This window comes from Dissoconium aciculare (assembly GCF_010015565.1).
Source record: "Dissoconium aciculare CBS 342.82 unplaced genomic scaffold K489scaffold_3, whole genome shotgun sequence".
Lineage (NCBI taxonomy): Eukaryota > Fungi > Ascomycota > Dothideomycetes > Mycosphaerellales > Dissoconiaceae > Dissoconium > Dissoconium aciculare.
In genome coordinates this window covers 2,351,642-2,367,829 of record NW_022984953.1, presented here as the reverse complement: position 1 = coordinate 2,367,829, position 16,188 = coordinate 2,351,642, and the positions used below count along the sequence as shown (strand labels likewise).

At 52.3% G+C, this 16,188-nt stretch overlaps 6 protein-coding genes across 6 annotated transcripts; 3 read left to right on the top strand and 3 right to left on the bottom strand.

The window, feature by feature from the left end:
- The first annotated feature begins 27 nt into the window (after positions 1–27).
- K489DRAFT_165134 (uncharacterized protein) lies at positions 28–1,736 on the top strand. The gene has a single exon (XM_033599327.1). It carries the CDS (start codon positions 256–258, stop codon positions 1,552–1,554), a length of 1,299 nt encoding a protein of 432 aa, XP_033462725.1. The 5' UTR covers positions 28–255; the 3' UTR covers positions 1,555–1,736.
- Positions 1,737–1,807: 71 nt separating this feature from the next.
- On the bottom strand, positions 1,808–4,711 carry K489DRAFT_399832 (uncharacterized protein). The gene is made up of 6 exons (XM_033606975.1): positions 3,994–4,711; positions 3,588–3,919; positions 3,304–3,525; positions 2,903–3,252; positions 2,083–2,846; positions 1,808–2,021 (listed from the first exon to the last, which is right to left on the bottom strand). Exons 1-6 carry the CDS (start codon positions 4,514–4,516, stop codon positions 1,960–1,962), a joined length of 2,253 nt encoding a protein of 750 aa, XP_033462724.1. The 5' UTR covers positions 4,517–4,711; the 3' UTR covers positions 1,808–1,959.
- Positions 4,682–6,369, top strand: K489DRAFT_378219 (uncharacterized protein). The gene is made up of 2 exons (XM_033604357.1): positions 4,682–4,800; positions 4,869–6,369. Exon 2 carries the CDS (start codon positions 4,882–4,884, stop codon positions 6,256–6,258), a length of 1,377 nt encoding a protein of 458 aa, XP_033462723.1. The 5' UTR covers positions 4,682–4,800; positions 4,869–4,881; the 3' UTR covers positions 6,259–6,369.
- Positions 6,370–6,447: 78 nt separating this feature from the next.
- Positions 6,448–7,925, bottom strand: K489DRAFT_368807 (uncharacterized protein; the record flags this gene model as incomplete). The annotated part of the gene is made up of 3 exons (XM_033602980.1): positions 6,448–6,788; positions 6,922–7,424; positions 7,591–7,925. The coding sequence occupies 3 exons, from the start codon at positions 7,923–7,925 to the stop codon at positions 6,448–6,450; spliced, it is 1,179 nt and encodes a 392-aa protein (XP_033462722.1).
- Positions 7,926–10,115: 2,190 nt separating this feature from the next.
- K489DRAFT_165075 (uncharacterized protein) lies at positions 10,116–10,627 on the bottom strand. The gene has a single exon (XM_033599326.1). It carries the CDS (start codon positions 10,537–10,539, stop codon positions 10,237–10,239), a length of 303 nt encoding a protein of 100 aa, XP_033462721.1. The 5' UTR covers positions 10,540–10,627; the 3' UTR covers positions 10,116–10,236.
- Positions 10,628–12,517: 1,890 nt separating this feature from the next.
- K489DRAFT_378217 (acid protease) lies at positions 12,518–16,186 on the top strand. Its single transcript, XM_033604356.1, has one exon. It carries the CDS (start codon positions 12,926–12,928, stop codon positions 15,908–15,910), a length of 2,985 nt encoding a protein of 994 aa, XP_033462720.1. The 5' UTR covers positions 12,518–12,925; the 3' UTR covers positions 15,911–16,186.
- The last annotated feature ends 2 nt before the right edge of the window (positions 16,187–16,188 follow it).

The following is a 16,188-nucleotide window of genomic DNA, read 5'->3' as shown; positions in this document are numbered from 1 at the left end:
CACCCGGCAGCCAGGGACTGGCTCGCGAAGTAAGAAGGCCATTGAGGGTATCCCAGTCTGAATGGCACGCATTGAGCGAGAGCGCATGGTGACAAATTACACCACTCATGGATGGCAGGTGCCGGATCCTGATGATTCACGTTTTTCACCGCGCCGCAATGATGAGTGATACATAGATAGTCATACTTCGCCAGCCGCGAAACGCGACAACAAAACAATTCTCCTCCTCCCGGCCAACGCTGTGAACTCTCTTCAATGCGTGAGTCTTCCGCATCCGACAGAATCGAAGACATGTCGTTGACTCTTTATGACCTTCCGCATACGGCGTGGGATCGAGTGGCTTATTACGTATCGGACGATTTCGACACATTGCTTCGCTTGTCTACCCTGAGCAAAGCTGTTCAAGCAATCTGCCGCCCACATACCTCTGCGTTCTTTCGAAAATCTGTTCCCGCCGAAATCTGGGAGCATAAATGGCTGAGAAATGAATGGGCAAACCATTCACTTGTGCACATGGTTCTCAACGGTGACATCGATCCAACCTACATCCAAGAATATGAGTGTATCAAGCAGTACAGCCACTATGATTACGTGCGGCGCAATGGTACCGACGTGATTCCGTTCTATCCCCATCGGTTCATGCCAACTCCAACTGCGCGGCCAGGTCTTCCACGTCCAGGCTTTGAGCACTCGACCGAACGCCAGATCTGCCACTTTGACCTCTTGATCCGGTCGGCTATCGACTCTTCACGTTGGGTCTCCCCCGAACAGCGAGAACACGTATTTCAGCGATTTTGCACGGGTGACAAAGATGCTGCTGGGATCATTCTTTTGTCACTTTTGAAAAACCTAAGGGCCGTGAATCCACCTATCAAGGGCGGTCTATGTGCGGAATTGTTTCGCAGAGTCGCCTGCGAATCTCGTCACCGAGGCCTCCCAGAATGCAGCTCGGACATTGACGACTACGATTCATGCGAACTGATCGTCGACCATTCAGACACGCTACCGTTTCCCGAGCTTTTGGTCCTCTACGTGGAGCCTAATTGGAGCACGAGGACAATCACCACATTCTGGCTAGACAATATTCTGCCCTTCTTAGGCATACCCTCTCTGCGTAGGATCGTCCTTCACGGCGTGCGCGACTGGGAATATGAGGATTGGCCTCCACCAGGTGATTTGCCTCCGATAATCTGCCCTGAGATCTATTTCGCACAATCGTCCGTCCCTCGCGATACCGCATTCAAATTCTCAGAGTATCTAGCTGGGCCCTGCACGCTAATGCAATGGTGTCAAGTCGATCGTTATTGGTTCCCACCCCTTGAGCAGAGGATGGATTTCGACCCAACGTGGGATCATCTTCGGGTTGAGATTAAAGACTCTGGCGAGAGGCATGTGTGGACCTCGCTGGAATGTGAGGGAGGGAGGCCCGGTTATAGGTATGCTTGGGTAAGCTGGCTTTGGCATCGTAAGATGCAGGACTGGAAATTATTGGATCAGGAGTTTTCTTTCGAAGAGGGGGACAGTGATGATGATGAGCTGTCAGGTATGATATAGAGCCATCGCATGGCAAGATGAATTCGAGATCTGCCCTATCATATCACCTCGGTTGATTGTGCATGTTTTGGCGTGACTCGAGTGGCAATGGCGGATTGAGAATACGAATGAGAATCAAAGTTCATCTGTTCGAACACTGAAGGAAGTCGATGAGTCGACCAATTGAGCCCGAAGCCCCATCATACATCACATCCTTCTAGAACGTAGAGTGTGCTTCGTAGGGTCACCGTGTTGTGAACAATCGCGATTCTATAGGACGTGTATATTGTATGCTGTAATCTATATGAGAATCAATAAAATCATGTGTTTTGTGATGCGAACAAAATTATCGGCGATTTGAACTGTGGTGAGTCAGTCCTGCTGTTCACTTCGTCAAACCGCACGTTGTCCTTGAAAACGCCAAACTCAGCAGCCGAAGGTCTGCATAGCAACCCATGCGACGCCATCTTTATACGGCACACATTGACCTGCCACAAGATGTTAGCATGTTTCGCCTTGCATCGGGTTCAGCGCTTGATCGGTACTCACCCTCGAATGCAGAAGCGAAAGGCAGGTATAACGCTTGATCGTTGCCATCCTGACCATCGCCGTTATTGCAATAGCCGCGAGAGTAGAAACCAATCGCGCATTGAGTTGTTGGAGCCTTGATGATGCGCACGCTTCTGCCCTCAGAGAAAAAGACATTGCAAACACCACGTGCGCTAGGCGAGGATGGGAATCCCGTGCAATCTTCCGAAGTGAAAATCTCAATCGCCAGGCCGTTAACTTCTGTGGGGCCGGGCGGTGCAATTGTCGTTGGCGTACTTCCACCATCCGCCGAGGTCGTTGGCGCCGGAGCTGGAGCCGAAGTTGTAGAATCGGGTGGTGTGATGCTGCTGGGCTTCGTGTTATTGCCGCCGATAATGCTGCTCCCACCAGAGCTGCCGCCGCCAGGTCCGCTGCCACCGTTATTGCCAGGTCCGGTGCCGCTGCCCATACCAGGCCCAAGAGAGCCTGTCAGCGAAGAAGGCACCGGCCGATAGCTGCAAGCTGCTCGCTTTCGATTTGATGCAGTTGTTTCTTGTGCAGCAGGTAGCTGGGGATCAAGTGGTATCTGCGGAGTGGGTTCGGGGAGGTGAAGGTTCACAAGGCCGGCTGCCATGGCTTGTACAGGCATTGTGAAATGCTCCACCGGATAAGTAATTGTGAGCTGCGTCGTGATGTAGTTTGTGTTGCTCTCAGCAGAAGATGATGCTATAGAGTGCCATATCGCGGCACTACTTGACATGACAGATGCTCGTGACGACAGCTCACTATTGTAGTTAGCAATCGCAGACCGCCAGTGTATCTTGATATGGGCTCAACTTACGACACCATCCAAGTACTGTACGTGTCAGCCCACGGAAGATGGATACCTGTCGTGGGTGCAGGACGAGGGTTTCCATCTTCATCCAAGACCACTTCGCAATCGGAAAAGACCGTGTCGTAGAATCCCAGAATGTAGTACAAGCGAACGTGGGTATTGCGAAATGCGTCAATGAATTCTTCTCGTCCAAGAAGATTTGCGACCATCCCATAGCCATTGATATTTGACTGTGCCTTGTTGAAATCGACTGCTTCCACAAGAACCATGTCTGAACCGAAGATATTCGATTTCAGTTTGTTGAGGAATCTATCCATAGCTATTAGACCGTTGGGATGCTTTTCGTTCGCCAGAGCCTATCATAGTCAGTATTGTGGCACGAGGCGACGAGGAGTTGTACAATTCACCTCGAAGAGTGTCTGAAGATAATCAGTATCAATGAATACTCTGTTGAATTCCTCACAAGTTGGCGCGTCCGGGAGGGTGAAAATGTAGTCAAAGAACTGCACAAGGAGAGTGTTTTCGTAAACGTGATCGACGTTTACCACTGGCACTTTTGGCTCGCCCCGAAGTGACGGATCGAAACTCGTGACGTAGGTTTTGGCTGATAGACCCGGAGATACACCAGCCTTGTTGGGCTCGTTAGATTTCTTGCAGTCAAGATTGAGGATAGCGATTAGAGGATACTCACAATGTCATCGGTTTGGTATGCATATCCTGCATTACAAGTGCCGCTAGTGGTGGACTGCCTAGAAACCACGAACCATTTTACTATCTCTTCGGCAATGCTAGCGCTGATAGGGAATTTGTCCGGGTCCGGGTAATTCACCAGTGTGATCATAGAATTCAGCTGACAAGTTCCAAATCTGTCGTACATCCTTGACTCCTCTATGCGCTTTTTGAGATTTTCTGTTGGCCAGATGGGTGCGGGTGTTGGGAATGGAGCGTCTGTACTCAACCGAATTCGGCCAGCGATGCCTCGACCAGATGGCAAACTTGTCTCGACTGGAAGGTTCGGAACGGCTGTTAAAAGTGAATGGTCAGAAGTAGACTGAGTTGTTTCACCATGCACTAAGCATTGAAAGCAGGACACTTACGGCGCGCACGTGGGCTCAAATCCTTTGCACTCTCGACCTGTTCCGCCAGATCTGCTAGATCATTGTACGACCAGCCACAAGACACACAAGATCCAGTGCATGTAGCCGTTGATGACGTGACTGTAGTAGGACTGGCACTGCAACTTCTGATAACGGCAGAGCCGGTCGAATAGGTCGAAGTCTTTGTAGTGCTACCATCGGAGTCAGTTTCGTAAGAGACGTAGAAGGTGACGTCGGTGGCCGTTCTGGTGTCACAAGTAGACGATTCCTGCGATTCCCGAGTTTGCGGGTCGGTCTTCGGATCGTTTTTCGGATCATTCTTCGGGTCGTTCTTTGGGTCGTTCTTTGGATCGTTCTTTGGGTCGTTCTTTGGATCGTTCTTTGGGTCGTTCTTTGGATCGTTCTTTGGGTCGTTCTTTGGATCGTTCTTTGGGTCGTTTGTTCCCTCGTTGTGGATGATCGAATTTCTCCTACAGGGTACGTGGTATCTTCCCCACTGTTTGTTCAGTGATCGGCGATCCATAGGTCACCTTGCAGAATAGAAGACATGACAACTCGCGGACTGCACTTCCTGCCTGAGGCACACATATGCAAAAGAACGTTGGGCTTGTCCTGTCTTTGCCGCGACAGGATTAACTTCAAAGAAAGGCGATTGCTTTGTCTCTACCGACTATCTTCATGGCGCGCGTACCTTCGAACATAATCACAATGGTGTGAACCCTGATGACGAGAGGCTCAGAAATCACAGGTTGTGTCGACTCCGAACACCACTTATCATGCGCGACTGTGCCGCATTCATGACTCATGGTGAGGGCCATGATGTCCACACAGACGAAGTTTCTCCTTCGTACCCTTACTGAATCTATAGATCTAAGTCATCCCTCACATATGCTTCTTCAAGCTCACAGCAAACATCGTCCTGCAGCGCACCTCGAGGAAATGCCTTTCACGTTATTTGATTTGCCACACACGGCTTGGGATCGAGTAGTCTTCTTCCTCTCAGACGACGTAGACACACTATTACGGCTGTCATCTATGAGCACAGACATACAGGACTTGTGCCGTCCCCGTATCTCCGCCCACTTTCGAAGGGCCGTCCGCAGCACATTCTCTCAGCACAAATGGCTGAAGTATGACAAGCAAAATCAAAGATGGGCCAATCACTCTTTGGTTCACATGATACTCAACGGTGATATCGATCCGAAGCAGGTACTGGAATTTCAATCTTGTGAGCAACATGTCGACTACAATGCGGGCGAGATCAAATGGACGGTCTACTACGACGCAGGTGAGCCGAAATGGAAAGGAGAGATTAAACGCTACTACAATCGATTTACACCGACTTCCACTACTCGACCAGGTCTCCCACGTCCAGGTTTCGAAAATCCGACCCCGGATCAAATAGTTGCCTACGACAGTCTTGTTTTGTCGGCGATAGCGTCTTCTCGCTGGATCTTGCCAGAGAATCGAGATGAGGTCTTTGAACGGTTCCGAACAGGCGACCAAGATGCTGCAGGCTTGATTCTCTTGCCCTTACTGATTAGGTTGAAGGCTGTAGAGCCACCGATCGAGGGTGGTCTTTGCGCTGGGCTTTTTCGCCAGGTCGCTTTGGAAACTCGCCGTTCGAATGTCAGAGCACATTTCTCCCGGGAGGGAGAGAGCCTCCACATCGCAGACCGGCAAGAGATGCATAACAGAGACGATCTTCCATTCTCGGATCTTGCAGTGTTCTATCTGGAGTCTGACTACAGCTGCAGTGAAATCGCCGAGAATTTCCGGCTAGATAAGATCTTGCCTTTTCTAAGCATACCATCCCTCCGGAGAATTGTCCTCCATGGGATGCGTGACTGGAACGCTGACGGCTGGCCTATTGGTCTCCCTCCCATCAGCTGTAGTCAGATCTACTTCGCGCAGTCATCACTCCATCAAGATATTGCTCTCGAGTTCGCGAAGTACATGTCTGGGCCTTCCACGCTTATACAGTGGTATGAGCTAGACAACTGGAATAGTGTCCCCTCGGAAAGACGCATGGGCTGGTTCCCGAACTGGGACCATCTTCATGTTGATATAACGGCAACAGGTGAGCGACGCGTGTGGACATCCCTCCAATATAATGGAGGTGTGCACCGAGGAGATGAGTTGCCTTGGGTCAGCTGGCTCTGGCATGGTAAAATGCAGGACTGGGAAATGCTAGATGAGCCCTTTCGTACTCACGAGGGCGATGAAGACGTTTTCGAGCTCACGGGAGCTATGTACGGTTGCTGAGCGAGTCTAGGCCTTTCATCGAACAGGCTCCCACAAACGTGTCAGATAATACGTATTCGTGATAAATCACGATCTGAAGTAGAACGTCATCCTGATTGTGATCAAGCGCGCCCATACGGTTCAGTTTATTTTGCATCATTCGTGAGTGTATCAGCCGAAACTGTTGTGTTGGCCATTCACGGTAGCTCCTCAAACAGACGTAACCCTTTGGACACGCTGCTCATATGAATTGTAGGCACTTCTGTTCATGTATATGCCGGCAGCTGTAGATTTCTGTATGAAGGTGATGGTTCTCTTAGCTTTCCCCATTTGCCTTCGCACAGCCAGCGTCCGCGATATCACTTGTACGATCACTTCAAGCGGTTGTGATGCGAGGTTTTCGGCGGGTACCCTCTTGAAAGCGTGTTCCATCAAAATCACCAGAAAGAGTGGTGCCGGAGACAACATTTCGTCCGTGGAATCCTGGAAAGTGAAGATAACACCGAGTGTCACTGGAGCTTGCCGTCGAGCGTTCTTGCCCCGAGTACCAGCTGATATCACCGAGCAAACGTCAAATCGCTGACCTCCAGGTCGGAAACTGCACTTCGTCATGCGAGTCAAGTCTTTCAACTCGGCGCAAGTCATCATTTCTGGGTCTTTGACCTATTCGCTTGGAACACGCACAGTTCAATTCTCCTCCCTCAGGCATAGGAACAGCTTGAGGAAGACACAGACTACAAAGCGGATGACCGAAGGTGTCAACAGTTCGTTCATACAATATGCTTTGCGTCGACTTGGCCCGGAGAATCACCACGAGGAAAGGGTTCTGGATAAAGCCCAAACTTAGTATTTTGTCTGATTGGTTGTTAAAAATGCAAGGCAACACTTCCTGTGACCGGACTATGCCAACTGCGTCAAGCAGCGTACGTGAATCGGCAAATGGGAGGAAGGCAGAGTCCAGGAGCGCAGGCGCCAGACCAACAATCGTCGCGCAAGAATATGGCTTTGAGTGTGTGTAGATCAAAACGTAGATTATCGTCGCAAGATTGTGAGGAATTGAGATTGATTGGTAGTACGAAATGGAATCTGGTTCCTCTAAGTTTTCGAGACCCCACAACTCAATCGGATCTGTATGATGGAAGAACATTGAACCTGGTGGAGATATCTTTCCATGTGCCACGAGCCGTCTATTGTGTTGAAAACTGCAAACAATGCAAAAAAAAAGCTCTCCTGAGACCCATGAGCAATATCGACTTCATGTTCCATCATCTCCATAAGCAATCCCCAAACGCCGCGCGTGCGCGAGCACAGCTTCACTCATCATGAGTATCCCGATAATCATCATGCACCCACGCGGGCCACGACGGCTCGATGATCACCTCGGTATGAGGCGGGAGCGTAGGGATGATCTTCCATCCCGTGTGCGAGCTGGTGCTCATCGTGGTAGTCCCCTCGCGGGGCGCAAGTTCTTTGACGTTTGATGTGGAACTTGACGAGGGCGGGGAAAGCATTCCATGGTGAGAGCTGCTGGTGGTTCCGGGAGCGGGACAGACGGACTCGGAAGCCAGCTCCACGGAGCGCGATGATGTTGATGTCGATATTGATGGAGTCGATGGTGTGTAATAGGTGGCAGTCATCGCCAGACCGAGGGCGCTGGTGGCCATGCTGAGATGGAGGAGGAGCTGCATGTTGATGCAGAAGCTTGGTATAGTAACAACTGCGATGCGCAGGATTGCGATCTTTGGGAAGAAATGAGGGAACTGTCGCAATCATCTTCGTCCTTTTAAATGAATATTGGTACGGATTCTTTGCTCTGGCGGCAATATGCTAAACTGAGGGAAATAATCGACGACGCAATCTCGCGCAACTCGTCTCGGGCAACCATATTGGACATCAGGTACGGTAGAAGTTGTGGTGCCGAGCAACCTGGAGTATGGATCGCAGTCAGGTTTAGAGGATCACAAGATCCCTTGAGGCTAGCGTTCCATATCTCGGACCGGTTACCACGTGGCGTGCGACGGAGAAGTTTGGTTGCATTTGAAGAATTTTGTGCGGCTCGAACCTTTATATTCGTTCTTGTGTAACATGACGTTAAAGGCGGGCGGTAAAGCCTTGTCGCACATCGCGTTTTTCATCAAGGATTTATTGGGTCGTCAATTCGGAATATGTCGTGATCTCATCATTTCGGTCATTTCTTCGGGTCGTATCATCGAACAGCCGACAGCTGACGTAGGGTCGGCTGCGATAGCCATGCTTGCTCGCCGGTTCGTTGGTTTCCCGCTCGGGCAGTACATTCAGTATGCAAAACGCCAGACGGCATTCTTTCATGTCTGCAAGTTTCAAAAGAAAGCCGGGAACATTCCAAGCATCACCATGATCACCGATGACAAGTGTGAGCTGGAGGTTTTGTGACCAGTGCCGGCGCGGACGGATGTGCTCGTGCTGCTTGTCGAGGGAATATTCGGGGAAGCTACACCTGCAACTGTTGTGGTGACAGGCAGCGTGAACCTGCTAGGGTTTCCCGTCGCTGGATTATTGGCGTTTATGGGGTTGTTATTTGCTGCTTTGGCTGATGTACGCGTCCAGTAGGCAGACTGTGCTTGCTGCAATACTTCGAGCGCGTTGGTTGGTGGAGGCTGGCTGTAGGTGGCCAGCGCTTGTGTAAGGACTTCGAGCGCGTTTGTTGGCGTGCCAGTGTTTACCGGAGAGGTGGGTGTATTACTCGAGTGCGCGGGTGCCGTAGATTCCGTTGTAGCGGTAATGTCAGCACTGTGGGCGATACTGGGTAGCTGTAAAGAAGCCGCGCTCGACCAGTCCATCGAGGTGGCTGGCGGAACGGTAGTCTGTTGTCCGTCGCTGGTGTACCTCGAGAAACCTGACGGCAATGTTGGCGTTGGAGTAGCAAGGGACGCTTGGCTGACAGCGAAAATTCGAGACACAACTACCACGGCGGTAGGTTCTGCGACCCAAGATCCTGCTGCAGCACCTGTGACATTGACGATTCCAAGGAATGCTGGATTGACATCGCCGGTCACGTTCGCGTTGACTAAAAGCTGACCGTTGACATCGGCGCCGTCATACTCGAAGCTGAACGGCGAAGGCATTGCATATGTGGCAGTCGCAGTGACACATGCGACCGCCTGCCCAGCGCCATCTCCCGTGACAGCACTCTTCGTGATAATCTCGTACGCGCTGAAGAATACAAATGGAGTTCCGGCAGAGAATTTTCCTCCATTCTGCGGAATTGCAATAAGCGCAGGTGGCGGCGTGATCGCGAAATCCGGCACATCGCCACTGCCTGTTGTGGCTGTGACAGTCTCATAAGCCGTCTGGGTAAGCACCGTCGTTGCTGCTGCTACCGGCGGAGAAGTCTTTGCGCATACGTCTTGTACTGGAGTAAGCTCCGTTGCTGCCTGAGTGCAGCTCGGTGCCAGCAGAGCGGACGTCACGTTGAAAGGAGTGGCGGCAGCAACCAGAGACCAGCCGATGGCAGAACCTGCCTCATCATTTTGCACCACGAAGGTCGAGGCGATGTACGTGTATGTCTGTGAGTACCACCAGTCTAGCGATGCTTGGAGAACGTTCAGCGTTGCGCCAGAGCAGATCTCATCGTTAGGATCACTCAAGCCTGTCGTAATTATGGGCGCATAGGCATTGGGTGATGAAACGTCCTGCGCTGAAGCAGATGCCGAACAGAATCTTGGAATGCAGGCGGCGACGGCGGCAGAGGTGACCGCACGACGTGCGAAAGATACCATGATCGTCCCAGACAATGGCGGGTCGTGGTGGACGCGAATGCACGATTTGCGTATCCGGGCCCGGATCAGTCGACACAGGAAGCCGGGCGCGGAGAGAAAGACGATTCCGCGAGAAGATTTTATTGCTTCGTCGGCGCAGGGTTCCGATCACTATTCCATGAAAACAAAGACGAATGCGAATGCCGACGCCAAACTCAAGCAGTAAGGCAGAGAGTTCAAGCGACGTGCAAAATGACAGGCATTAATGCGACGGAGTGAAGAGGTCCACGAGGTCTTGCGTGGGAGGCTTCCTTCGCAAGCAAGAACTATTCGGCGAGAGCAGGGATGACGACTCCCGAGAAGGCTTGCCATAATCGACAGGCACGAAAGACCAGGACAGGGGTACTATCGTATAGAAGACGAGCCAAGCACTACGCCATGAGAATCGATACAGTGTTGATCGCCCCTTGTGCGCTGAGATGCTTTCGCGTCGAGCACTTTCGACTAAGGCAGAGGTAATGCCTCGTGACACATAGCGGGAGACGTGACGCCTCCACCGCATCATGCATAGCGCTTGAGGACGACGGCGGTCATTCTTATACGCCACTGACAGGCATATTCACCACATTATTCCTCGAAGTTCTGCGGCAATCAGGTACGAAAGGACGGCACCTCCCACATCGAGCTGTCAAAAATCAGGCCGAACTGACACCAGAAGGTTCCTCTCTCCTCTCTGGGCCATCAACTTTCAGAGCAAGGCGACGAGGAGGAGGAGCAGGTGCTGTTGTGGTGGTGGTGTGGATCGATATCACAATGCACCAGTGACTCCCGCTGCATGCATGATCGAGGAGATCCATTCGATTGATGGGGAGAAAAAGCAGCTGCTGGTTGAAACAATGGAGGCATGCATGCTGCAAGCCGGGCGACGGGTGCTTTTCGTCGTGCATTGTCTAGCGCACAAAACTGTCTTGACGAGCCGAAGCGGCCGAGCTTCCGGCCGCAGTGTGCCTGACTTGCCCCGCGGAAGCCATGACCGATAGGGTTTGGACTCATGTCTAGTACAACGCTAAATTCCTTTCCTCCCTGCCAGCCTGCTTGTTTGCTTGTTCATGCCGAGGAACAACCTCGAGAGTGCATGTAGTCCTGTGCTATGTTTCTGGACAGCCCTGTACAGTTCTCGTTGAGATTGCTACTTCTCACACTACTCATCTCGACGCATAATGTTCACTGTATAGCTCACGGCAGCATGGTATGTAGTTGTCGTGTTTCAGCCTCAACTTTGGAAGTTTCTTCTGCGGCTGGCCGTAAAGCTTCGGTCGTGCTGTCGAGCTATCAAGCTATTGACCTGTTCACAGACAGTGCAGCTGCATGAACTACATTGCGAATTATCTCGCTGAATATCTATTGTTTGCGAACAATTTTTGCCGAGGGATAGCAGAAATGGCAATGCCGACAGACAGCAGGCAAGAAGCGCAGGTTGATCAGTGCGGTCCGCTATCGAAGAATCCTGGCGTTTTCTTTTTGCGTCATCGCGCGTGTTTCGCTTGCAACGGCTTTTCACGTGAAAGAATGTCGGCATTCAATGAGGCATTGTTTGCGCTTAGGTGAGCGCCGAGCGCATCACCGAATGGATTCAAGGGAAGATATCGTGGCCGGTGTCACAATTGTCATGAGGGAGAAAGTTTCGCGCATTGACGAGGTGTGCCCCGAACAGTCGAGGCTACTGCCGAACCATTGACGATGCTAATGCTGCAAGAGTTACGACGTATGCATTCATTGCTGCTTCGCTTCATTGTAGCGATGCTTGTTGGTGTGCAGCTGTCGTTCGGACCAGCTCGACAAGAGCTATTGATCACCTGCTGAAGTGAGAACGATAATGATGTTTGGGTCTGCTGCACGACCAAGGATCCCTTTCCCCAGAAACTCAACAGTCGACCTGGTCAACGGCGTGGTCGGCAGTGTTCATCGTGGATCTCGGTAGTCTAGGAGCCCTGACCAGAGGCATTTCCCCTAGAATGGCGAGAACTTCTGGTGCTAACATGGGTTCTAGATACGTGATCGAGTTCTCGACTGCAGTGGTGCACAGGGCCGGAAGTAAAATGTCTAGATCATTCCATGAATATCGAGCCACCGACTGGTGGAGTGGACCAACTTGAAAGTTCTTTTCGAGTGCAGCCAACTTGTCCATCCTCCCGATGGTGTCATTGGTTGAATGTCTGCCGAGAGCTCAGGACGCTAGACCCCTTGTGGGAGCTTAGCGTCCAACGTCAGGCCCTACGACCATCCACACCTCTCCCGCTCCGCGAATTCATCGACAGTGGATGATTTACACACCTCTAGGACTATTCCATTTGTTCGTCCTTTTGGGCGTGGGCTGAGCACACCCATTCACACCCCTGCTCTCAACCAGGAATGTCATCGCTTCTGCCATCGACGAATATCTGTTGCATCTCGATATGCCTCCACCCATCTCGGGGAGCGGAGCCAGACTGTTGGGCGGGTTGCCCATGCCGAGCCCCCGGGACGCGCTTCTTGCGTTGACTGCGCTGCTTCCATCTCGCTGTCGTATCGTAGCTTTTCTATCATCGCCGTACGGACGATCGTCGTCTCGGCTGCGCTATGAATGCTCACGTAAGTTAATGTAGGTGACGCTGTCAGACGAGCTCCTACTGTCCACCCTTTTACCACTCTGCCTTTGTTCTCTCTTAATGCTGCGTCATCCAACTCTCCATACTCCATACTCCTGGTTGTTCGCTCCTGTTGCTGCTGGCTGGACATCCCGGTCGTCGCTGCAGACCATCATCAGTCTCTGCGCCTTTTGAAACGCTGGGCGCAGCTTTTGGATAACCGCATGAGCAACCGTCCGAGGGATCGGGACTTTCTGTCCAGGGCACGTTAAACCCGCTGTCATCGCGCAGACGTGGGACAACCTGTCTCACGGGTTTGCCATCATGCAGAGAGCACGACAGCAGTTGCTGTTCTCTATGCTTTTCGCCTGCACAGCCAGCATCTCTTTCGCTCAAAGTCTGGTCTCGCGACAGCAAAGCGGCGCTTCATCGTCGGCCATCCAACCCATAAGCATCAATCCATCGCAAAGTTGGCTTGGCGTCGATGGAAACTGGTCAACTTTCGCTGTGCAGGTTGGCACGCCGGCGCAGACAGTAAATACTCTGGTATCCTTCAATCTGTACCAAACCTGGGTCGTCGTCACTGAAGGCTGCGCAGGTGCATCATCATTTTCAAGCTGTGCAGCATCCCGTGGTGGCACCTTCGACATTAGCGCATCAACATCATGGAATTCGGTCGGCATCTATCAATTCGCCATCGAAGCGAACCTGGGTTACACCGGGAATGCACGCTTTGGGTATGATTATATCCAGCTACCAGGCGCGCAATCCTCTTTGCCGTCATTGAACTCCACTGTTGGTGGTTTTGCTGTGGACGACTTCCATCTTGGGTTGCTTGGCCTCAATCCGAGATCAACCAACTTCACCGTAGACGGATCAGGCTCACCGAGTTATCTCGGACTGCTTCGTCAACGCAATCTCGTTCCGAGTACCTCATTTGGATACACGGCTGGCGCAAGCTATCGCTCAAACGGAGGTGCGCCTGCATCGTTGACACTAGGCGGTTTCGATAGGTCGCGTTTCATATCGACAGGCAATACCTTCAATCTAAGCTCCAACCCCGAGCGTGACACGGTCATTGCTATCCGGCAGATCAGCACGCCGTCACAAATTGCTTCGTCTCCTGCTGGCACGGCCTTGCTACCAAGCCCCATATTTGCATTGTTGGACAGCTCCGTGGCCGAACTTTGGCTGCCAATCGATGCATGCCGCGCTTTCGAGATCGAATTCGGCCTGAAGTATGATAATTCCTCCCAACTCTATCTGGTCAACGACACGCAGCATCAAACTCTTCAGTCACGAAATGCCAGCATTACTTTCACTCTCGGCCAGACCTTCTCTGCTGGCTCAACCGTTTCCGTGACCCTCCCATATGCAGCCTTCGATCTGAATGCCACTGTGCCATACAGCGGCCTGTCAAATTCATCTCGCTACTTCCCCATTCGACGTGCGCAGAATAACACACAATACACTCTCGGTCGAACCTTCTTCCAGGAAGCTTACCTCTCAGTCAATTACGAAGCCGGCTCCTTCAATCTCTCACAGGCAACATGGTCGCCCAATGCGGCCAAAGATATTGCCACGATTCCGGCATCTTACGGCAGCAGTACCGGATCTTCCCCTGCCGGCAGTAGCAGTAATGGAGGTCTATCTGGTGGTGCTATCGCGGGTATCGTCGTTGGCTCTGTCGCAGGCCTGGTCATTCTCGCTCTCCTGCTCCTTTGGTTCTTCCGTCTCCGGAGAAAGCCATCGCACAGCACCTTTGTTACAGAGAAGGACAATCTCTCGTACATCCGTGGTGTGGAAGATCGCCCATATGTCATTCCGAAGGCAGAGCTCGAGGGCTCAACACCGATCGACCCGTCTACCTCGACCCTTCTACCGGCCGGCATTGCTACAATGTCTGCTTTTCACCCTAAGAGCATTGCGCGCACGACCGATAGTCGCCTCATTTCTACCAACGGGTCTGCATCTGGAGAAGGTGACGGCGCACCACCAGCTTCACCTCGCTCTCCTTTAGCTCCAGCAGGTCTCGCTGGCGGTGCGCTCACTGGCCCTGCCATAAGGGATCGCCAGGACTTGGAGAATATGAACTATAGTCACGGTGGAGCAATCATATATCCTGCTCCTCCATCAACCAACACCGAGAGCGGTCCCAGTCGTGCTACCACGAGCCAAGAAGCTGACCGGGCAGTCACGCCTTTCACCAACACTAATACTACTGCGTTTCCCACCCTAACAACTACAATCTCACCCACCAGCTCATTTTCATCACATTTCCGACCTGGTACAGCTCCCGCTCAATCGACGAGGAGCCAACATTCCATGGATCGCATCGCCGTGCATGAAATGCCGGGGGATATGCCAGGTGGCGATAGCGAGAGCGGATCACGGTTTGCATCTCCGCGACCATCCACATCGTCACGGCCTCGACCAAGCACTTCCTCGTCACTCTACAGCCGCGCATATGACCGAAGTGCATCCCACGACCCACTGCCTCCAGGAGCAGCTGCGCTTGCCGCCGCTTTTGCCGCGGAAAGAAACCCCGGAGGCGATGCACATTCCACAAGACGACCGAGTGGTGATAACCTTACTGCTGCGACAGCGCCCGGCATTCCTTCCGTAATACCAAACGCCTCAACTTCCAACCCAGCGGCGAACAGCGCAGAAACCAAACCTACCACTGGCCATAAATCCACCGGCAGCGGTAATTCCAAATTCTTCCGAAACTCCTTCTCACGGCTCCGAGGAAACAGCCGTCCGACCAACCCACCACCGCCCCGGTCCCTGCCATCACCGCCCTCCCAACCCACACTCACACTGAACCCACCGCAACCGATCCACCTGACGCAATCCCCCGTCAGCCCCATCAACAACAACCAGACCTTCAACAACACCCCACCCACCATCTCCCTACCACCCCTGCCTCCCGCACCGCCCGAGATCACCCATTCCCATCCCTCGCCCTCCTCGGGCCCTAACACCGCGCGGACGTCCCAGCACAGCTACTACGCCGACGACTACAGCGGCGGCGCGCTGACTTCGCATCCGCAGGATTCTCCCACGGGGGCAGCCCTCGGCCAGGGCCGTCCCAGTTCGGAGATCGTGAGGCCCGCACACGCGATCCTTTTACATGAGGCGTTCTCTTTTGAGGAAAGGAATGGTGGCGGGGCTGGACAGAGAGGAAGCGATGGAAGGGCCGGTGATGGAGGCAGGAATTACGATGATGATGATATCAGTGATGAGGATGAGGATGGGCGGCGGAGGGAAGGGAGGAGGTCGAAGGAGAGCGAGGCGACGGCGCGATGAATTGAAATTTGAAAATGACAGATTGAGGAAATGAATAGCATGATGTAGCACGATGATGATTTTTGGTTCAAACATTCTTTCGCGAGTCTTCTCTACGGATTAATGGAAAACATTCATGAGTTTTAAATAGAATAAGAGGCCGGGAAGAGAACGTTCGTGGGCTCTGTCGTCTTGTATTTTTTTATGTTTACGTGGGGTTTTCTCCCTGCAGTTTGGAAGCTCTGTCGGGATATCAGAGACGCGCCTTTTTGGTTGTTGTTCACAGGTAGAAAATCAAA